The sequence below is a fragment of the Macrotis lagotis genome, chromosome 5 (genome assembly GCF_037893015.1).
Source record: "Macrotis lagotis isolate mMagLag1 chromosome 5, bilby.v1.9.chrom.fasta, whole genome shotgun sequence".
In the NCBI taxonomy this organism is placed as follows: Eukaryota; Metazoa; Chordata; class Mammalia; order Peramelemorphia; family Peramelidae; genus Macrotis; species Macrotis lagotis.
Window position 1 is genome coordinate 226,253,106 of NC_133662.1, and position 24,058 is coordinate 226,277,163.

The 24,058-nt window shown below is 39.0% G+C and overlaps 1 protein-coding gene and 1 pseudogene across 1 annotated transcript in view; one reads left to right on the forward strand and one right to left on the reverse strand.

Annotated features, from left to right (window-relative positions):
- CHD1L (chromodomain helicase DNA binding protein 1 like) overlaps positions 1-21,474 on the forward strand; it is a 58,418-nt gene extending 36,944 nt beyond the window's left edge. The window contains exons 16-23 of the mRNA XM_074188609.1: positions 3,307-3,452; positions 4,564-4,727; positions 5,516-5,721; positions 6,377-6,475; positions 8,231-8,301; positions 16,299-16,413; positions 17,399-17,507; positions 18,978-21,474. Coding sequence (XP_074044710.1) covers positions 3,307-3,452; positions 4,564-4,727; positions 5,516-5,721; positions 6,377-6,475; positions 8,231-8,301; positions 16,299-16,413; positions 17,399-17,507; positions 18,978-19,056 — 989 coding nt within the window. The 3' untranslated portion in view covers positions 19,057-21,474. The remainder of the gene's footprint in view (positions 1-3,306; positions 3,453-4,563; positions 4,728-5,515; positions 5,722-6,376; positions 6,476-8,230; positions 8,302-16,298; positions 16,414-17,398; positions 17,508-18,977) is intronic.
- On the reverse strand, positions 14,700-14,791 carry LOC141490284 (U6 spliceosomal RNA; annotated as a pseudogene).
- Positions 21,475-24,058: the final 2,584 nt, after the last annotated feature.

The following is a 24,058-nucleotide window of genomic DNA, read 5'->3' on the forward strand; positions in this document are numbered from 1 at the left end:
TGTTTATTGTTTGTTGTTTATTGTCAGTCATGTCCAACTCTTAGTGACCCCATTTTTTGGATTTCTTTGCAAAGATACTGGAGTAGTTTGTCATATCCTTCTCCAGCTCATTTTACAGATGTGGAAACTGAGGCAAACAGGGTGAAAGGACTTGCTCAGGGTCACATGTCTGGGACTGGATTTGAAATCAGGAATTAGGAAGACTCCAGGCCCAGCACTTTATTCATTATGTCACCTGACTGCCCTTAAGTTGCAGCGAAGCAGACTTTGACTCAACATAAGAAATAAATCCCTAACAATTAGAGCTGTCTGAAAATAACAACATGGGCCTTTTTTTAGAGGTAGTGAGTTCACCATAAACTTGAAAGTTCAAGCAAAAGCAGGATGATCATTGGTTGGAATATTTTATTAGGGATTCATGCATTTGGCAAAATATTGGAATGGATATCTTTTTAGGTTTCTCTGCTTTGTGAGATTTGAGCACAACAGTAAATTTTTTTATTTTCATTGACTCTTGTTTCTCTATTGGTTTGTTCAGGGATGCATCACTGAACATTATGCCAGCCGCAGAGCTGCTGAATATTTGTATAATCTTACAACTACAACAAATAGATATATGTCTTTTACAAATTTTTTTTCAAATTGGCTCTTTGAAAATTGAAAAGCAAATGGTGGAGTTGACCCATACATTAACAGGTCAGAAATTTTATTTTGTTGACATAGACACTCCTTCCATCAGTATAAATTGTATTACACCACTTCTAAAACTTAGTAGGAAAACTGTAGAGAATGGCCCGAGCCTCCTTGGCAGCTAAGTGACCTCTTCCAGTCCCTGTTCAACTAGGATAAGAGCCAAGGATTTGAACTCAGGTCAAGTCTTCCAACCCCTAGGCTCAAAATTCTAGCTCTGTATACAACACTGCCTCTTGGCTAATCCATCCCATGGCCACCTCTGTACCATTGCAGCAAAAAATGTGGGAACAATACACTCATGCTAAATGTGGTGATACATGCTATAACTGCTGCTACTGGGAACGTGGAGACTGGTGGTTCATGTGAGCAGGGGAGTTTGGAACTGCAGCTGGGCTAACCTAATTGGGTGTCCATCTAAGTCAGACCCCACTATGATGAGTCCTGGAGAATTAGGGACCCATAAGAAGGTCATATGTCTCAAGTCAGAGAAGCAGATGGTCAAAGCTTCCATGCCATCAGTGGTGGGGTTGGTCTAGTGAGTGGCTGCAGCACTTCCAACCTGGGTGGGATAGGGAGACCCATTCTCAAAGGAAAAATACAGTTATAATGGAAGTAATTAGGAAAAATAGAAAAACAATTAAATTTAATAAGCTACATTTTTCTATTTGTCTTGCTTTAGGGGAAACAAATTTGCAAGTTGGGAACTGTCTTCGTCATGTGAACTATGTGTTCATCATGTATACTGCCTCCCTGCCCTTCATAGTTTCACTTGTTGATGGGGCGCTGTATTGATGGTTCCTGTGCTGATTTAATTAGAGGGTGCCAATTAGAATTAAAGCTAGTTGGGCTTGGTTACAAGTGTGAAGCAGTTCCTCTCTTGGGAATGAAAATGTTTTGCTTTCTTAGTCCTTGGAGAAAAACATACTTATAGTTGATTTTAGTGAGGCTATGGGTTAAATGTAGCATTCCCTTGGAAAATTGTACTATTAAACATCTTCTGGTCTAGAATCATTACCTCACAGTCTTGCCTCTCATACACAGAGTGCACAGGGCCCTCACCACCTTCACATTTGAACTGTCAATGTCAGTTGATGTACACACTGTCAGCCATGGTTATGTTGTGTTGTTTTGCTCGCCTGTACTTTGGGGTTGAAGGGAGGCTTGTACTGTGTGAGGCAATCACAGGGAAGCTATAAAGTATTTTGGTTTTTTTAAGCATCATTAAGGACTATGTTTAAAATAAAGTGCATAGAACTAACTAGAAGTCAGAAGATTTAGGTTCTAATCTCACCTCTTTCACATACTTAACATTTGACCCTAGGCAAGTCATCTAACTTCTCTGGGTGTCAGTTACCTCCCTCTTAAAATGGATATGTGTTCTCCCATGTAATCTATGGTTTTTGTGGCAATCAAATATGGTATGGTAGTACAGTGGATAGAGCATTGAACTTAGAGACCTGAGTTCAGATTTGCCTTAAATATATAGCTCTATGATGCTGGGAAGGTCCCTTCCTCTCTGTCTATCTCAGTTTCCTCCTCTGTGAAATGGGGATGATAATAATAGCTGCTACCTCCCAAGGTTGTTGGGAGGATCAAATGAGGTAATGTTTGGAAGTTCTTGGAAAGCCTTAAATTGCTACATTTTATTGTTCAGTTGTTTTTCCAGTAATGTCCAGTTCTTTATGACCCCATTTGAGGGTTTTCTTGACAGAGATATTTGAATGGTTTGTCATTTCTTTCTCTAGCTCATTTGACAGTTGAGGAAAGTAAGGCAAACAGAGTTAAATAACTTGCCCCCACTCACACAGTTAATTAGTGTTTGAGGTTGGATTAGAATTTAGGAAGATGAGTCTTTCCAATTCCAAGGCTGGCACTCTATCTATCCTATCGCCTAGCTGCCCCAAATTGCTAAACAGATGCTGATTATCATTATTATCTGAAAAGAATAATTATTAAGGGCTTTACAAATATAAAACATTATTATTATTATTGTTATTATTTCTTTATCTGTATTCTGTTTTGGTGATCTTCTTAAGATATCACTTACTCTAATTTTATAAGAGGAAAGACCTCCCCATTAGGCAGTTATATTCTAGTCTATTATTAAGTTATAAAAGGGCATGCTTTGGCTGACTAGTGAACTTTACAACCCAGCATGTGTTATCTTGTGAATCTTAATATCCCTAAGAGTTGAGCTGTTATTTGTTGACTGGATGGTCCTTGGAGTCTCTGAGGAGTCCAGTAATCCATCCAAAGTCACTCTGTGAGTCCAGCCAGTGGACCGGAGAGTAAAGTGCAGACCTTGTGAATCCTAATCCAATCCTCTGGGCTGTCAGCCATGCTGTTTACATTCAAAAGTGCCATCAAGAGGTAATTATCATAAAACATAAGCTCTAAGAAGTGAGAGTATGGTCCAAGGTTGAAATACCCTGCTTATATTACCTAGGCAGACTCCATTAGGAAAGCAGGTCTTAGCTTATCTACATAGGTGCAGCTGGGGTCTCATGTTTCCCCTCTGTCTTATCTCTTATGGAAATAAAAGTGGTTTTTTTTTTTTTGTTTCTAGCTTTTCCCATTTATGGATTGGTTTGTTTTTTCTTTTGCTTTTACAAGGTCATATGTATTTTTATGAAGGTAAAGATTATTCTAAAGAGCCAAGTAAAGAAGACAGGAAATCATTTGAGCAACTTGTGGATCTTCAGAAAAGCCTTTTGGATGAAATCAATCAAGAGGGGAGGGCACTCCGAAATAAAGGAAGTGTGAGTTCCCTCTGTTTTGATAAAGACTGAAGTCTTCTTAACTACAGTTTAGAAAAGAGAAAAACAGGATTCTGAAAATCGAAAATGAAGTGGGTGACAGGTTTTAGCTTTAATATATCTGTGAGAGAGAAATTGATTATCTTTATTTAAATGACTTTTTCCAAATGATTTTCCTCATTTTACTGGGAGAGCAGAGTTCCAATGATCCCAATGCTCCAGAGCATAATAAAAAAACCCCAAATCTGCAAAAATCCCCTTTGAGCACAAAAATTGCTATCATAAAAACTCTTGCTTCTTAAATCCATGAATTTTACTCAGACTGTCTGCTTTTGCTTTTCATACAGTTCTAACCAGCATGGCTATTAAATTTCCCAACCCAGAACAGGTTAGATGCAACATATTAGAAGGGAATAATATTTGAAGTCAAACACTATTAGCTTTGAAAAGAAGCAGCTGAAAGCAAGATAGAAGATATTTTAAAAATAGACATAAAAATTTAAAGCACCACATTCTGGTGCCCAATAACTCAGGTACAAACAGCTCACTGAACCCCAGTAGTTTCTAAGGAAAGATATTCCTTTATTATAACTGATGAGCAGAATGATACTATTGATTCCTCAATAAAAGATTAAATTATATTCAGTTACCTTAAATAGTCAAGAAATGGCATAATATGTTGAAGAAATTTTCCAATAAAAATAGTTAAAATTAAAAGATTTCAGGTGTTAAAAGGTAAGCTTCAGTCATCTAGAAAATCCCCTTCTATTAAATGCCTCATTGCTCAATTTTGTGAGATCAGTGAGGTATCACTATACTATCTTTGCTGCTGTTTTGACTGAATTTAACATTTTGGATACAGAGAATCCTGTTCACAATAGCCCAGTAACAACCAGACATAATTGTCATAGTTGTGGTACCCATCTGTCATATGTATTTATAGTTAATATCCTCTAGGATCTCTATTCCTCATTTCCCATTCATTATACACTAGAGGAGACGGAGTCAAAGCCATTGATTTTAAAGATAGGAGAGATTCCTGTGGGGTATGGGCAATTCCTTAGGTACCTGCCATGGTAAATAACCACTGGTCTGTTTTCATCCTCATGTTTAGGTTCTCATCCCAGGACTTTTGGAAGCACCTTCCAAAAGAAAGCGCATCTTGAGCCCGGAAGAACTAGAGGAGAGACGGAAGAAAAGACAAGAGGCTGCGGCTAAGAAAGCGAGGTTGATAGAAGAGAAGAAAAAAAAAAAGGAAGAGGCCCAGCATAAGAAAAAGTATGCAGGTGTCCCGCAACAGACTCATAGTCAGGCTCGCTGTGCTCTGCTGTTAGAAGAGAGTGCCATGATAATGAGAATGATTTGTAGAGGACGAAGCATGTAGATTATTTTAGCTGCCATCCTGCTTGAGGAAGAGAGATTGAAAAAAGTGCATTAAAAGAGACAAAGGCAGGAACACCCTATTTAAGCTCTTGGTCCTAGATGGTGGAGGAATTTGCCTAGGGATTGGGTTCTATTGTATTCACCCAAGAGTAAATGACTATGCTATTTGTTCCAATTTTAAAGGTGCTGGAAACATCTATGATGCTTTGGGGCCCCATTTGGTAGTAGGATAAGTGATTTCTTAAAGGTTGAGCCAAAAATAACTCTCAGAATCCCGTCTGCTTCAGCAAAATGGCCCAAGTGCGTGGGGGATGCTTGGCGCATCCTGCTGAAGCAGACAGATTCAAAGATTGTGTTGGTAATTTCCTGACAAAAAGAAGTGAAAGAAATTTATATAAACAGCCTTTTCTTCAGGTATGTTTTTAAAGATCAATGAGAAATAGAGATGGTAGGCAACATCAAAAGATGAATCATTTGGCTATTAGACATATCAGTATTATTTCTTATTTTACTTACTTGCAGGCAGACAATAAGAAATATTCTTTATCTGTCCAGGTTTCAACAATTGTCAGACTTCATTTGTGTTTGGCATTTATTATTAGTGAAAGAAGTGCGAAACAGGCCCAAAGGGAAAAACATGTCAGGGATTTAATTTGCTCTTTTCTTTCATGGATTTGTTTTAGGATGGCATGGTGGGAGTCAAACAATTACCAGTCATCCTCCTTGCCCTCTGAGGAAAGTGAAGCAGATGAAGCCGAAGAAGGAAATGATGAGAGCGATGTTGAATTCAGTTATGAAGACCAAGACCTGATGTCAATCAATTATGTTAGTGGGGACGTCACCCACCCCCAGGCTGGAGCTGAGGATGCCATTATTGTTCACTGCGTAGGTAGGAAGAACCAGGATGGGTGAGCCCCCTTTTGAGTAAAATGCTCATTACGTTTTTCAGATGAGTGAAAAAAGATGGAACATTTTTGGGAATGGATTGGTTGTTCAAATTGAATTATTATAAGATCTTTACCCCATCCTGCTACCACTCACTCAGATTCCTAATTGGGAAAGGAGGTGCCTGATTAGATAATAATTAAATAATAATATGGGATTAGAATACCAAAACCTAAGTACCACTTATTGATTTGGAATTGCCCCAAGTTGACCTTCTGGATAGAAATTCCCAGATTCTCTCTTAGCCAGTCAGGTCTTCTGGTCAAAGGCAAATTTTAATATTGTAACAAGGCTTTCCTTATTGATTTATAAGAAACTATACCCTTTCTTGCTCATAGAAGGCCCAGGGAGATAGAAACCCTTACAAGATGTTGTTATAGTCTTTTCCAAAGTCACTTATTTCACAGGGGGATTTTGAAATACTGGTTTCCAGATGTATCTGTCAAGAGCTTAAGTTTAAACATTGGATGAGAAACAACCTCAACATCCATAGGAGATCATGTCTCTTTTTGAAAGGGAAGGACTTTCTTACCTATTAGAAATGAAATTATTTGACTTCATTTCCCTTTAATAACCAGTCATTCTCTTTCCCCCATCAGATGATTCTGGACGCTGGGGCAGAGGGGGTTTGTTTACTGCCTTAGAAGTTCGATCAGCTGAACCAAGGAAAATATATGAAATGGCAGGGAGGATGAAGGGTAAGAAATAAAGAAAAAAGAACCAAATGTACAGTAAAGCAGAAGGGGCCGGGCCCCCCAGGAGACAACTTGCTGTCCTGGTGGAAAGAATACTGAAATGGTGTTAGGGAATCAAGAAATCTCCCAGGTTATAGTCCTAGTTCCAGGCCTTGGACCTTTTCATCACTGTGTCCTCATCTGTAAAATGGGGATGATCCTACTACTTCACAAGACTCTCATGACACCTGGAATCAGAGTTGATTTGAAAATGCTTTGAAAAGTATAAAGACCAAATACATGTGGTAGTCAGGAAGAGAATAAGATTGGGAAGGGTCTTGAATTCTAGACTGGAGACTTTGGGCTCTAATTGGTAGGCATTTTGGTCAGAAGATTTATGAGTGGATCTGTGCATAGCAGTAAATGAAGGAAAGGTGACTGGAATCAATTAGGATTCTGTTGCAATAGTTTCAGGCAAATGGTTGTATGGGCCTTGGCTACTGAATGAGAAAGGAGGAATGAAAGGTAAAAACCCAAGGATTTAAGCATATGGGAAAGCATGAATGAACAGTGCTGTCAGTGACAGATGGGGGGGTTAAAAGGAAAAGCAGATTTGGGGGAAGGAGGACAAGTTGATTTTGGGATGGATTAAGTTTGGGACATTGTCAGGAAATCCAGGTAGAAGTAAGTGTCCAGTTAGTGGTTGACACTGTGGGTCTCGAAGTTTAGTTCTGGAGGCATCTATGTAGAGATGGTAAGTGCCAGAGTGGGGAGCCAGTGAGTTATCAGAAGTGTAGAGACCTGTGAGGGGGGAAGGGGTCACATTAGGGTTGAACCTGTGGGAATGCCTGCATAAAAAAGGTGAGAAAAGGGGCCAGGACCACCTTTGTGCTAAGCACTGTTCGGGATACAAAAAAGCATAGGGCACAAATGATCCCTAGTGAGCACAGGCAGTTTAGAAACCAAGACATGCAAATATAAAAACTAAATTACCCCAAAAGAAAGGTCTTCCACTGAGTATCAGGAGAATGGCTTCCATGGTTCTATGTAAGGAGACATTACACTTTGGACTGGACTGGAGCAGTGAGGGAAGATGAGGCCTTTGGGATAGTCAACCAAGGTGGAAGATGCTGTAGGTAGTGGAATGGTATAGATTGAGGCAGAGAATATGGGCAGAGCAATCTGACTGGTCCAAAGGAAGCCCTTTGTGGGCACTAGAATAACAGGAGAAGTAAATTTGGCTCAAACTGTGGAGGGCCTTCATTGCTAATCTGAGTTCTGTGAGTGTTATCCTCAGGGCAAAGGACTGATTTGAAAGTGGGGTCCCACTCAAAAAGGTGCCACTTGTTGACTAGAAAATCACACATAACATTTTCTATGTAGTACTATTTATTTATTTTTTTACTTTGTTAGACATTTCCCAATTACATTTTAATCTGGTTCAGTCTCTACTGGGAATTTTGGGGTGAGTTTGGCACCTACTTTAAAACATTTATGCAGCATGGATTGCTGGTGTAGAGACCAGTGGAAAAAAGACCAATTAAGAGATTAAGAGAACAATCTTAAAAGCGACAGTGGGACTAGGAAGGTGTGGAAGGTAGGAGACATTCTGAAAGAAGACCTGACAGAACTTGGGCGTTTATTGGATGTGAGAGTGGAAAGCTTGAAGGAAGAATCAAATGCTAAAGGATCTTATGTGCAGAATTGTTTCCTATTCCAATGACTAATTCAGAGAATTTAATGCTCTATAGTTTATTTCTTTCTCTGTTCTGATCACAGATCTGAGTCTGGGAGGGGTCCTTTTATTCCCTATCGATGACAAGGAATCCAGAAACATAGGACAGGACTTGGTAAGTATTCTCTCTCTCTTCTCTTACTTTTTAATTTTGGGGACCAATATAGAGTTCTGGGGAAATTTGGAGGACTCTCATAAAATATGTTGTCAAAGCTTGGTTTTAAGTGATTAAAATTAAAAATGCTATCAAGATGTTATTTTTCCAATCAGAGTAACCAATACCAGTCTGATTCTCCCCTTTATCTTAGGGGAGGTGTGAGCATAGTAAAAACATACTACCCATTACTTACCCTGCTACACCCTGAGAGTCTAACCTTTGAGCCTGAAATGAGAATTTTCCTCTCATCCACCATTTATAGTTCTTGGGATGTATTTTTAATCATCTTTTTATCTCACTCCAGGACCTTTGGTCACAGTCTCACTCACTTAAAGAAACTTTAAACTAGTTTTTATTTACTCAGAGAAATCATTTGATCAGTAAGCATTTATTAAATGCTTACCGTGTGCTGAGAGCTATATTAAGCAAGGAATACAGAGAAAAAAGCAAAAATACAGTCCCTTGCCCTCAAGGACTTTTTTTCAAGCAAAATAATTTCCTTTATTGACTCTGACCCCCTATCTCTACTGTAGGACCTTTAAGACTATTTTTAAAATCATCTTTTCCACTTACTTGTCATGTGAAATGAAAGCACTAGATCTCAAACTGTATAATTAGTCCTCAAGAAAGTCTGCTCTTTAATTGGTTCTTTTTTAAAAAAAATTATTTAGTATTTTATTTTCCCCCAGTTACATGTAAAAATAAATTTATTAACATTTGTCTTTAAAACTTTGAGTTCCAAATTTCCTCACTTTCTCCTCACCCCCCTCATTGAGAAGGCAAGTAATTGTATATGTTATACATGTGTAGTCAGAAAATATATTTCCATATTAGTCAGTCATGTTGTGAAAGAAAACATAGACCAAAAAGCCCTCAATGAAAATAAAGTAAAAAAGCATACTTCACTCTATATTCAGACATGTCATTTCTCTAGTGGGGGGATAGAGTTTTTCATCTTAAGTCCTTCAGAGATGATTGGATCCTTTATTGTTGAGAATGTTCAAGTCATTCATAGCTCATACTCTCACACTATTATGGTTACTTTGTACACAGGACACTTCACTTTTCATCAGTTTACGTGAGTCCTTCCAGGCTTTTCCAAGAGCGTCCTGCCATCTTTTCTTATAGTAGGATAGTTTTCCATCAACAGTCACACAGCACATTTTGTTCATCATTCCAATTGATGGGCATGCCCTCAATTCCCAGTTCTTTGTCACTAGAAAAGAGCTGCTTTAAATATTTTTATACATCTAGGTCTTTTTTTTTTTAAATTTTAATCTCTTTTTGGATACAGATCTAGCAGGGGTTGTGCATGGTCTTATAGCTCTTTGGGCATAGTTCCAAATTATTCTTAAGAACGATTGAATCAATTCGCAACTTCACCAACAATGATTAATGTCTCATTTTTCTGACATCTCCTCTAATATTGTTTATTTTTCTTTTCTCTCCTATTAGCCAATCTAATAAGTATGAGGTAGTATCTTGGTATTGGGTTTTTTTTACATTCAATTAAATATTTTATTTATTTTGAGTTTTACAATTTCCCCCCCAATCTTACTTCCCTCCCCTCCACGCCCCCACAAAAAGCAGTTTGTCAGTCTTTACATTGTTTCCATGTTGTACATTTATCCAAATTGAGTGTGATGAGAGAGATCATATCCTTAAGGAAGAAACATAAAGTATAAGAGATAACAAGATCAGACAATAAGATATCAGGTTTTTTTTTCTAAATTAAAGGGAATAGTTCTTGAACTTTGTTCAAACTCCATGGCTCTTTATCTGGATACAGATGGTATTCTCCATTGCAGATAGCCCCAAATTGTCCCTGATTGTTGCACTGATGGAATGAGCGAGTCCATCAAGGTTGATCATCACTCCCATGTTGCTGTTAGGGTGTACAGTGTTTTTCTGGTTCTACTCATCTCACACAGCATCAGTTCATGCAAATCCCTCCAGGCTTCCCTGAAATCCTGTATGTATGTTCCATGACATACATATACTACAGTTTGCTAAGACATCCCTCAATTGAAGGACATTTACTTGATGTCCAATTCTTTTCCACCACAAACAGGGCTGCTATGAATATTTTTGTACAAGTGATGTTTTTACCCTTTTTCATCATCTCTTCAGGGTATAGACCCAGTAGTGGTATTGCTGGATCAAAGGGTGTGCACATTTGGTGTAGTTCCAGATTTCTCTCCAGAAAGGTTGGATGAGTTCACAGCTCCACTAACAATGTAATAGTGTCCCAGATTTACCATAACCCTTCCAACAATGATCCTTATCCTTTCTGGTCAGTCTGAGAGGTGTGAGGTGGTACTTCAGAGAAGCTTTAATTTGCATTTCTCTAATAAGTAATGATTTAGAGCAATTTTTCATATGACTATGGATTGCTTTGATCTCCTCATCTGTAAATTGCCTTTGCATATCCTTTGACCATTTGTCAACTGGGGAATGGTTTTTCTTTTTTTTTAAATATGACTCAGTTCTCTGTATATTTTGGAAATGAGTCCTTTGTCAGAAATATTAGTTGTAAAGATTGTTTCCCAGTTTACATTTCTTTTGATCTTGGTTACAGTGGTTTTGTCTGTGCAAAAGGTTTTTAATTTAATGTAATTGAAATCATCTAGTTTGTTTTTAGTGATGTTCTTCACCTCTTCCTCAGTCATAAACTGCTTCCCTTTCCATAGAGCTGACAGGTAAACTAGTCCTTGATGTTCTAATTTGCTTATAGTATTGTTTTTTATGTCTAAATCCTGTATCCATTTGGATTTTATCTTGTTATAGGGTGTGAGGTATTGGTCTAATTTAAGTTTCTTCCATACTAACTTTCAATTTTCCCAGCAGTTTTTTATCAAAGAGAGAGTTTTTATCCCAATAGCTGGACTCTTTGGGTTTATCAAACAGCAGATTACTATAATCGTTTCCTGCTATTGCACCTAGTCTATTCCACTGGTCCACCACTCTATTTCTTAGCCAATACTGGACCATTTTGATTTAGATTGGGTAGGGCTAAGCTCCCTTCTTTTGCACTTTTTTTTTTATTAAATCCCTAGAAATTCTTGACTTTTTATTTCTCCATATGAATTTACTTACAACTTTTTCTAACTCATTAAAGTAATTTTTTGGAATTTTGATTGGTAGGGCATGAAACAGTTTAGTTTTGGTAGAATTGTCATTTTTATTATATTAGCTCTACCTATCCATGAATAGTTGATATTTGCCCAGTTATTTTAATATGATTTAATTTGTATGAGAAGTGTTTTAAAATTGTTTTCAAAAAGTTTCTGAGTCTGCCTTGGCAAATGTCCCAGGTATTTTATTTATTATTGTCTGAGGTTACTTTGAATGGGATTTCTCTTTCTACCTCTTTCTGCTATATCTTGCTACTCATATATAGAAAAGTTGAGGATTTATGAGGGTTTATTTTACATCCTACAGCTTTGCTAAAATTGCTAATAGTTTCCAGTTGTTTTTTTGGATGATTTCTTGGGATTCTCTAGGTATACCATCATGTCATCTGCAAAGAGTGAGAGTTTTGTCTCCTCCTTCCCAATTCTAATGCCTTCAATTTCTTTTTCTTCTCTTATTGCTGAAGCTAATATTTCTAATACGATATTGAATAGTAGTGGTGATAATGGACATCCTTGTTTCACCCCAATCTTATTGGAAGTGCCTCTAGTCTCTCTCCATTGAATATAATGCTTGTTGATGGTTTCAGATAGATACTGCTAATTATTCTAAGGAACAGTCCCATTTTTTCCTAGTGTTTTTAGTAGGAATGGGTACTGTATTTTGTCAAAAGCTCTTTCAGCATCTATTGATATGATCATATAATTTCTGATAGTTTTGTTGTTGATATAATTGATTATACTAACAGTTTTCCTAATATTGAACCAACCCTGCATTCCTGGGATAAATCCTACTTGATCATAATGTATTATCCCAGTGATAACTTGTTGTAATCGTTTTGCTAAGATTTTATTTAGGATTTTTACATCTATATTCATCAGGGGAATAAGTCTATAATTTTCCTTCTCTGTTTTAACTCTTCCTGGTTTAGGTATCAGCACCATATCGGTTTCATAGAAAGAGTTAGGTAGAGTTCCATCTTCCCCTATTTTTCCAAAGAGTTTATATAGAATTGGAACCAATTGTTCCTTAGATGTTTGGTAGAATTCACTTGTGACTCCATCAGGGCCCTGTTGATTTTTTCTTAGGGAGTTCAGTGATGGCTTGTTGAATTTCTTTTTCTGAGATAAGGTTGTTTAGGTATTTAATTTCCTCTTCATTTAACCATTTAACTTATATTTTTGTAAATATTCATCCATTTCTTAGATTGTCACATTTATTGGCATAGAGTTGGGCAAAATAATTCCAAATTATTACTTGAATTTCCTCCTCATTGGTGGTGAGTTCACCTTTTTCATTATGATACTAGCAATTTGGTTTTCTTCTTTCTTTCTTTTTTTCTTTTTTTCTTTTTTTTTAGTTTTTTTTGCAAGGCAATACGGTTAAGTGGCTTGTACAGGGCCACACAGCTAGGTAATTATTAAGTGTCTGAGGCTGGATTTGAACTCAAGTACTCCTGACTCCAGGGTGGGTGGTCTTATCCACTGAGCCACCTAGCTGCCCCCTCTTTCTTTTTTTTTAATCAAATTGACCAGAGGTTTATCAATTTTATTGGTTTTTTCATAAAACTAACTTTTGGTTTTATTTATTAATTCAGTAGGTTTTTTTTTTTGCTTTCAATTTTATTAATTTCTCCTTTACCTTTAGAATTTCCAATTTAATATTCAATTGGGGATTTAATTAATTTGTCCTTTAATTTTTTAGTTATATATTTAGTTCATTGATTTCCTTTTTTCTCTAATTTATTCATGTAAGCATTTAAAGATATAATATATCCCCTGACAGCCGCTTTGAGTGAATTCCATAGGTTTTTGTATGTTGTTTCATTATTGTCATTATTTAGAATAAAATGATTAATTCTTTCTATAATGTTTTTTGATCCACTTGTTCTTTAAAATGAGGTTATTCAGTTTCCAATTGGTTCTGGGTCTATATCTCCCGGGCCCCATATTGCATATGACTTTTATTGCATTGTGTTCTGAGAAAGATGTATTCACTATTTCTGCCTTTCTGTAGTTGATCATTAGGCTTTTATGTTCTAGTACATGGTCAATTTTTGTATCTGTTCCATGTACTGCAGAGAAAAAGGTATATTCCTTTCTATCCCCATTCAGTTTCCTCCATAAGTATACCATATCTAGTTTTTCTAGCAATCTATTTACCTCCTTAACTTCTTTCTTGTTTATTTTATGATTCTATTTATCTAGATCTGAGAATGGGAGGTTGAGGTCTCCCACTAGTAGAGTTTTGCAGTCTACGTCTTCCTGTAGTTCTTTCAGCTTCTCCTCTAATAATTTGGATGCTATACCATTGGGTGCACATATATTCAGTATTGAAATCACTATTGTCTATGTACCTTTTAGGTACCATAGTTTCCTTCCTTATCTCTTCTAATGCTATCTATTTTTGCAGCTGCTTTGTCTGAGATAAGGATTGCTACCCCTGCTTTTTTCACTTCAGCTGAAGCAAAATATATTTTGCTCCAACCTTTTACCTTTACTCTATATGTATCTCTCTGCTTCAGATGAGTTTTTTGTAAGGAGCATATTGTAGCATTCTGGTTTTTAATCCACTTTGCACTCTGCTATTTGCTTACATTTTAAGAGAGAGTTCATCCCATTCACATTCAAAGTTATAATTACTAATTCTTTATTGCCCTCCATGCTATCTTCCCTCTGTTTGTATTTTTCCCCTTCCCCCCTTTACCCATTTTCCCCAGTATTTTGTTTCTGAATACCACCCCTTCAGTGTGTTTGCCCTCCTGTATCTACCCCTCCCCTTTCTTTCTCCATTTCCCTTTTCCCTTCCCTTCCTTTTATTAGTTCCTGTTTTTTCTCCCTCTCCCTTTCTCCGTTCCCCCTCCCCTATTCCCCTTTTAATACTTAATACTTGAAAGATTAGATTTTTTTAAGTTAATTGAGTATGTGTTTAAGTTGACTTTAAGCCAAGTTGAGAAGAAGATTCAGGTGTTTCTCATCTCCTCCCTTCTTCCCTTCTATTACCATAGGTATTTTGTACCTCTTAGTGTAATGAGATTTACCCCCATTCAATCGCCTCTCTCCTCCCGTCTCCTTCCTGTCCCTCTTTTTAAGGAGGAGGTCTTTTTAAATCATTCTATCTGAGTCACAGAAAATTCTGAGTATCCATCACTTCTAGCTAAGTACCTTCTATCTTATAGAGTTACAATTATTGGGAGTTATTAGTCTTTCTCCCAAATAGGGTTAAAAAATATGGAATGCTTCACGAATTTGTGTGGGCCATGATAATCTTCCCTGTATCGTTCCAATTTTAGTATATGTGCTGCCGAAGTGAGCACTCAGTATTGTTTTAATTTACATTTAGGAGTCTGTACTCTAATGAGGAAGGTAACATGTAAATAACTAGGTACATACTAGATAGTGAATAGATGGAAGGTCATCTCAAAGAAGTCATCTCATCTCAATTGGAAGGAAGGGGAAGGGCAGATATATGGAGAAAGCCCCCCACTGAAGACAGGGTTTGAGCTAAGTCTTAAACCAGAAATGAGGCTGGAGTTATCCCAGATATCGGGGACCTATTGCACTGGAGAGACATATGAGAGAGATGGTAAATAAAGCAATCTTGCTGGATCTTAGAATACAAAGAGGGGACTGAAGTGTAAGAAGACTGGAAAGGTAGGAATGGGCCAGGTCAAAAAATGCTTTAAATATCAAATAGAAGCATTGTAAATAAGAGGCAATCCTTTGAGGACTTGGAGGAATACAAGAAGTCCACTGAGAGAAGGGAGACATGATCAGATCCAAAAGCACCTTTTTTGGCTGAGTGGAAGATGGATTTGAGTGGGAGAGATTTGAGGTCAGGAAATGAGTCTAGAGGTAATGAGGATCTGCACTATTGTATTGGCATTGTGAGGGGAGATTTATAAGGAATTTACAGGGGAGATGCTGTGAAGGGAGGATTGACAGGTGGAGTGGCTATGTGAGGTGAATGAGAAGTCTGAAGAGAACCCTGAGGTTGCAGGCCTGGGTGACTTGGAGGATGGGGGTGCCCTAGTAATATTAGGGAAGTTCAGAAGAGGAAGGATTTGGGGGAGAAAGACTCTTCTGGATATGTTGAGTTTGAGATGCCTATGGAACATCCAGTATAAGATGTCCCAAAGGCAGTTGTAGAGAGCTGAGGGATGATAACTGAACCCACTGGAGCTGATGAGATCACCAAGAGAAGTAATATGGAATGAAAAGAGAAGATAGGCTAGGACAGAGCCTGGGGGCATGATCTGGAAAAGGATCCAGAGCAGCAGAGGAAGATGAGGAGGAGAGGTCCAGGTAGGAAGACAACCAGGAAAACACAGGATCGCGAAGAGAGATTCCAGGTAGAGATGGCAATCAACAGTGCTAGCACTGACCCTGGAAATCTGCCAGCCTGGCTCAAGGAGTCAGCTTTCTTGGTTTTGAAGGCCTGGTGGCTATCACCTTAAGCTGTTCCCAGGAGATAGAGCAGGAATGGTCCCAGGACCAGTGGGGGGTTTATCTGGGCCACCATGGGCCCGTTCTGTGTCTTTACCCTCTGCAAGCATCATGCATGGGCAGGCCACTGAGAGAGTGATGCTGCCTGCATATTGACGGTACCTCCCTTGAATAGAGTAGTCTCTGTTAGGTGGCCTGGAGTATGCAGAGCTGTTCCTGCTTCTTTAGTGGTTATCCTGAAAGGTGGGGGCAGGGGTGATCCCAGGGAAGGAGGGGTGATGAACAGAGCATTTGGAATCTCCTGAAGCAACCAAAGCAAACTCACGGGCAGCCAGCAACCTGGAATCAAGTGTTGGGTCTCTGGGCTTTTCTATCTAGTTGGCATTGATTGTGGCTCAGCACCGGGACCGCTCCAATGCTTTGTCTGGTATCAAGATGGCAGCGCTAGAAGAGGGTTTGAAAAAGATATCTTCAGCTGCCAGGAAAAAGAAGGGTAAGTGTGATTGGGTTGGTGTTTTAAGAACATCGACATTTCTGTTCTCTGAATAATGCAGACTATAAAAGCCCCTCCCCTCATTCTTGGCAGGATGGACTCCTGGTGCCTGGGGATGAACCAAAGTCAACATAGCAACATAATGCCAAGGGGCTTTCATGTTCATTGTCTCATGAGCCTCAGAACAACCCTTTAAAAATGCTTTTATCCCCATATGTCAAAGAGAAAACTGAGGCACAGAGATTAATTGTGTCACCAAGGTCACATATCAAGTTACTGACAAAACCAGAGTTAGAATCCCAGGCTCTTGATTTTAACCTAGTTTGTTTTTTTGTGGGGGATTTTTTCTCCTCTGATATCAGCGCTTCTTCTTGAAGCAAATTTTCCACAGTTAAAAAATTTTAGGAACTTTGAGCCATTTTGCAGTAGTGGAGGGTGGGCCAGATTTTCTGTAACTCATTTGCAGGTACTGGAGACATTAAACTGAGCATTAATTTGACCACACAAAAAAGTATGTGATAGAATGATAGTAATGTATATATTAAGCTGGATGGCAAATCTTTGAAGGAAACTCTTGAACTAATTAAATCTGACTTCTGTGGATGCATCTCTCACTGTTGGTTGAGTTGATTGACTCAAAAGGACTGTGCATCTAGAGTTAACATCTCCAACTTCATTTCTGCAGAGCATTGGGTTTCCATCGCATATAGATTTATTTCTAGGTTCAGAGAATCCACCTGGATTTGGTAAAACAGCATGATTTCCCCCATTAAACTTCCAGAATGTTAGAGGAGTCACCTATATGAGAGGATCTGTTCCTCATGGACTTGAATGAAGCACCTGGTGACTGTGTACATAAACACCTGTCCACAGGAAATCAGAGAGTGACCTGAGTGTGGTTAAGTTTCCCCTCTGCTTTAGACTGCATGTCCATTAGTTAACTTAAGATGAATTGGTTTATTCAGATTTATTTATTCTTTTATAGCCAGTGTCCATCTTCCACGCATTGGACATGCTACTAAAGGGTTTAACTGGTATGGGACTGAGCGCCTCATACGGAAACATTTAGCAGCTAAAGGTGTCTCAACATATGTGTATCCTTTCACTTTATCATTATAAGTACTTGTTTTTCAGGGAGAAAAAAAAGTGTCATTTAATTGCTAAACATAATGCAAATGATTTCTATTGAAGGAGATGATAGAGTATGCATATTTGTTAAAAAAAAGTCAGCGAAATTATATATTGTGTCAGTACCTAAACAATGGCCTACAAATTAAAATTGAATTTGAGATACTCTAGAGAAGCAGCCATTTGTGGTTCCTCTTTAGGCTCATTCCCACTGAGTCTTTCTGTGATTTCTGCAGCTGAGTTGGTCACCCCAAAATTGCAGCTGGGTCAAGGTGAAGAATGCTGCATTTGAAGATGTGGTTCTAAACTGAATCATCTTCTAATTCTTCAGAGAGAAAAAGCAGAAAGCATCTTCTGATTTGGAAATATGTGGGTCAGTTTACTCAAGCCCCTCTAGGGATAAACAACTAAGCCAAAGGAAGATTTGGTTGTGGGGTGAGGGGAGACAGGGGTTCAGTGAGGGGGACTTAAACCAGCTTTCTTCATTTGATCCATCTTGGACTTGAAGTTTTGGAGACATTAACATTATGTTTTCGAAATGTAAAGTTGGCAGAGTGAGTTTTATATTGGAGGATAAAGACTTACTTTATTATACTAGATTTAAAAGAGAAAGGAATTATGACAGCTGATATTCATGTCTCCTAAACTGTTGCAGTTGAGTCATTCATTTTCTGACTGTGGCCCATCAGGAGTTTTCTTGGCAAAGTTTTTGGAAGGTTTTGCCATTCCCTTCTCCAGCTCATTTTACAGATAAGGAAACTAAGGAAGACAGCATTAAGTGACTTGCCCAGGATCATACAGTTTGATTGACAGGCTATATTCCATTGCCTCAATCCAATATTAAGGAGCAAAGAGTTCTCTCCAACTAATATTGTAAAGATAGAAGAGAGATCTGATCCAACTCCTACAAAAATTCAGAGTATACAGAGGATAGTGAAACCATTAGAAAACATAGCAGAGATTCACCTCCCTTCAGCTCACCATACAAATGATTTCAGTGCATAAGATGGGTTTTAAAGGCCTTTCTACATGAGGGATTGCAACTCCTCCATAGTATCTAAGAGCTGCCACTGCCCCAAATCTGTCATTCCCACAGCCCCAGCCTTGTGATGAGCTTTTCTGCCCATAGCTCTGTCCTTAGGTGACAGACATATGATCTGTCACTGGAACTGTTCTCCACTCCTTTCCAGCTTGGTGACCCTTGCCAGAACTTGGAGGGTTTAAGAATGAAACCTCAGAATGTAATTTAATATATAATAGTAGTAATACGTACTGCTAATAGATGCTAATAATCTTTATGATATGTTAAACTAAAAGACAAATGAAGAGGAGTCCTCATTTTGGAGAGGGTTCTAGAATTTCATACCTAAAGCACTGATTGGTTTTGTTATATTCTTATGTTTTTGTGGCATTTCTTCCTTGACATCCTTTATCAGATATTATTTTCCTAGGAATAAAGCCCTTTCTACTTACTCACAACAGTCTGCATCGTCCACAAGGCCTGTAGTACCATGATAACTTGCTGAAATTCCTAGGTCTCTTTCTGAAAAAAATAAGAAATTACTCCCTGTCTGGCGCTGCTGAAGATTATTTCCAGAAGAAATCAAAATTAGTTGGACTGTTGAAATAGTTTATTTCCGTTGTTTCTGTCTGACTTTGTTTTTGTAATGCAGAAGTGCACAGCCAATTAGGGGAAAACCATGTTGGCAATTAGCTAGAGGCCCATATACAATATATCATTTCCATAAACATTTGTGATAATTTTGCTACTTTAAAGTTGCCCTTGGCTTTTTTTTTAACCTCCTTTCTGGTGATTTTCCCATCCATTGCTGTAATTTCCTCAGAGAGACAAAGGTAGAGAAAGAAGTTGTAGGAGATGGGAAAGACATTGAGTGCCATTTTGATGGCTTCCTCTGCTTCTTGGTCATCCTGCTCAGGTGATGCTGACACAGAGTTCTTCCGTTGCCCACCTTTCCCTTTCCAGTTATTTCTACCCATGCATCTGTCACCAGACGTCCCCCGAACAATCTGGTATCTGACAACTCCATAAGGCCCCTGGTCATTGAGTGATTTTTAAATATTGAGACAGATACACACAAATACTAATGTGAACCTGAATCCACCAAAAGAAGCAGACAGACCAAGGAAGGTGATGCTCCTGTCTTGATTTGCCCTGGTCAGGTCATATCTGGAGTCTCATGTTCTGTTCTGAGCCCCATAATTTAGGGAAGAACTTAGGCTAGATGAAGAGTGAGGCCAAGATAGTGACACCACTGGATCATTTGAAGGAAATGGGGGGTGTCAACTCTAGAGGCTTCAAACTGGATCTTTTTGGCCCCAGAGGGCAAAAGTAGGGACAGTAGTTGGAACTCACAGGAAAATATGAGACATGATGTAAATCAAATCTTCCCGAAGCAAATGGACTGCCTCTGGATATCATGGATTTCCCTCTCCCTGGAGGTCTTTAAGCAGAGACTCCTTGACCACTTCTAAAGAATGTTGTAGACAAGATATTCCTGTTTAGGTTGGGGTTGGACTAAATAGTCTCTGGGGCTTCTTTCCAAATCTGAGATTCTGTGAAAAATTACAAAGTCGGAACAGCTAGGTGATGTAATGGATAGAGCACCAGCCCTGGAGTCAGGAGGACCTGAGTTCAAATCTGGCCTCAGACACTTAGCACCTAGCTTTGTGACCTTGGACAAGTCACTTAACCCCATTGCCTTACAAAAATAAAAACCAAAAAAAAAAGAAGAATAAAAAAAAATTTTACAAAGTCTGAGAAAAGATTTTGGTGAAAGGTAAGGCATAGTTAAAGAGGCAAGAATACAAGATGAGGCTGACCAGCTCTTTCCCATGCTCTCCAGTGTGTCTCCTTGAGACTTGCCAACGAATTAGAGAATTTTACATGGCTTTAGCAGCCAAAGGGATGATAGTAGTAAATCTAAATACTGAAATTTCCTGGGGGAATTTCAGCAGCAGAGATGGTGGTGTTGGTGGAATGGGATAAAGGTATGGTGGTGAGTGTTGATGAATAAAAGGTCTGCCCTAAGGGATCTTTTCTGTGTTCTGGCCTGGAATTATTGTGGTCCTGACCAACAAAGGAACTGGAAATATATTGATTAGCCCTAGGCATGTTGGTACTTTATGTCATAAAAGAACACTTAAATGAACTTTAAGAAGAAACTAGCAGCAAAAGATGGTCCCAGGAGACAGTAGCAATTCATCCAAGAAGGAGTCTGCAGGCAACTCTGGAGAAACAGGAGGCCACATTGTAGGTTTAAAGTGGTTTGTCACTGAGGTAAAAGTGGAAGCCCTCCCTGCAAACCTTTCTTAGAAAAGGGATTTGATTCTTCCCTGGAAGCTCCTGCAATTCAGCCCTGAATGACTACCCAGGATAAGAAGCTAGTGAGAATGGCCTCCAAGGAATTGGCTTCAGATGTGTCTCTCTTCCTGTCTGCCCCCATTTCTAGTCACCTTCCACCCTGAAGTCCTCAAGGCAACAATTCTCTGATCCTTTGTGAGTGAGCCTGAATCCATCCTTCCCCAGGCCACATAAGATATACAACAATGACTGCACCCTCCATGACCATTGAGCACTCAAGCCTCAGACCTTCTACCATCAGGACTAGACCCTTTTTTGGAATCTTTCCTAAATGCAGAGCCTCCAATATCAGACTTCCTGCTGTTGAGACTTCATTCAATAGGAGGACCTCTGACATGTGGCCCCACCAGGTACAGAGCACATGTTCAGGTATATATTCTATGTGTGTGACCTCTCACTACCTTGAGATGAGTTCTGTTGAGAGAATAGGGAGAATTGAATGATCACATTCTTAGAAACTGATGAAAATGGAAGCTAATGATATCACTCAAAAGGATCCCAGAGAGAGAAGAATTTAAACAAAAAAGACCCAGGTCAGAACATAGGGATTATTCCTTTTATTCTTTTCATTCCCTAACTCGGGGTCAGGGTGGGCATTGTCCTTGCTCCTCTCTGATGTTTACAGATCATTTTATTACTATTCCTTAATAAATTTTCACTTTTGAAGTCTTATCATCCTCTCCCCACCCTTGCAGCTATGACCCACATCTGTTCTTTGGTTATGTCCATCCTTTGTGCCACATCCCCTAAAGACAACCTTGGGGTCTTCCATTTCCTTTGGATTATATCTAATATTTTAAGCACACAGTGTCTCAAGCCAATGACCTTTTCTATGACTTTCAGATGTACATCTCTATAGTCATAAAAGACCACCCTGTTTCTTAAAATTGTCTGAACTCCCAAGATCCTTTGAAATTCCATAATGGTCACCATCTCTGATCCTTCCATCTCTTTCCTTTCACTCAAAACAAAATCTGCCTTTTGCTCTCCTAACTTCTGGGACCTGTTCTTCCAGTCCGTCTCTACTGTTCTAGCTTCACTGGCTTCCATTGGCAGGCACTTAAAGGATTCATTAGCCACTCTTGAAGAATCCCTCATTAACAGGACTGTTGGTTATTCCTGAGCTGATCATCTTTAACCCAAGGTGACCTCCACCATATGACTCTTTTGAAAAATCACAAAGTCCTGCTGCTTTCACCCAATTAGGAATATTTGCTGTGTCCCCTCAGCTGTGGCCTTTGTGCTGCTGGATGGGCCTTTGTTCTTACTGACTTCCTTGCTGGTTTTCCATAATGACTGTCCCAAACCTTTCCTTCTTTTCTCAAGCCTCCTGGTATAAAACATTCACTTCTTTTTAGAGGAACACAAATCACTTCACACACATTAATCCATCTTTGTGAGATAGAATTTTTAATCTGTTTTATAGAATGTGAAACAAAGTGACTTGTAAGCCAGAAGTAGAGTGGATGACTGGAGCTTTGTCCCTAGTCATCCTGAACTTAGAGGGCCAAAAGCCATGTCTCTAACCAGCAGGAATAAGGGAAGGGCTTTAAGGCTATTTACATAAGGAGGGTAAAGGGAGAAGAGAGATTGATACTTCCTGCTCCCACAAATTCATGTGGTTGCTTGCCAAAGAGTCACTACTCCTGAGGGATTGAAAATGGAAGATGAGCATCTTCCCATTTGCTTGCTGTTGACCCAATACCACAGTTGCCTTCTATTCAACATGAGTATGAGAGAGGATGTGGGATATTGGTAGTAGGTGATCCCCAAACCTTTAAACCTTTGTGCTATGATGAATTTCGTATGTGGATAGAAGACAGTAAAGGAAGTGAGTAGAAGGGCAGGGAGTATGGAGCTATACCTCTACCAAGAGGTAGATTCAAGAATGGTGTTTCAACCATTTCTCATAGTGCCCTGCTCTGCCTTTTGAACTAAATAAATGGGGGGAGGACAAGGTTTGAGAACTCATGATTAAAGGGCAGCTAGGTGGCACAGTGGATAGAACACCAACCCTGGAGTCAGGAGGACCCGAGTTCAGAAATTTAATACTAGCTCTGTGATCTTAGCTAAGTGACACCCTGATTGCCTCACATCCTGGGCCATCCCCATTCATCCTGATCCAAATCTAGTCACTGGACCATGATGGTTCAGAAGGAGAAAGTGAGACTGGTCACTTAGCACAGCCCACCTCCCAATCCAATTCACTTGCTTGTCATGGCATCACCTCCCTGATGTCATGGTCTTCAAGAAAGAAGGACAAACACCATCATTTTATAATATGATATTATTAAAGGTACTTCTTCATGTGTAATAGGCAAAGGAGGAAAAAATAGAAGAAAGTTATCTTGGTGATGTGAGATGTAGGGAGAAGAGACAGCTTATGGTGAATGGCCACATATTTTTCAAGGACATGAGGTCAGATTGTTAACTGAGAATATTACATGGTAGGGGTCTTGAGAATTACATAAAGTGAAATAATTTACATAAAGAACTTTGTAAACTTAGAGCACTATCCCTATGACCACCATTATTGCTGTTCTATCACATTGCTCGGAAGAGCAGAAACAGAATGGGCAAAAACCAAGCAGAAGGGAGGGAAGAGCTCAGGGATAAAGCCAAGGTGTCTTGACCATTTTGCAACAGAGCAGAAATGGACATTTACTTGACATTGTGGATTTAGCCACCCATCCTGTCCATCCTTAAAAGGGTCCCAGATGATTTCCTTGCAGTTAGACATCCTGGAAGAACAAGAAGAGGAGGCCACAGAGGAGGGAAGGCTGGAGATCACATAAGAACAGCCTCACCTATAAGTGAAAGAGAGAAAGATAGGTTCTCTCCTTTTGAGAGAGTCCTTTGAGACTCTAGACTGACCACTCGGCCTAATTCTTTTTTTTTTTTTGCAAGGGCAATGAGGTTAAGTGGCTTGCCCAAGGCCACACAGCTAGGTAATTATTATTTTTTTTAGGTTTTTACAAAGCAATGGGGTTAAGTGGCTTGCCCAAGGCCACACAGCTAGGTAATTATTGAGTGTCTGAGACTGGATTTGAACCCAGGTACTCCTGACTCCAGGGCCGGTGCTTTATTCACTGCGCCACCTAGCCACCCCAACAGCTAGGTAATTATTAAGTGTCT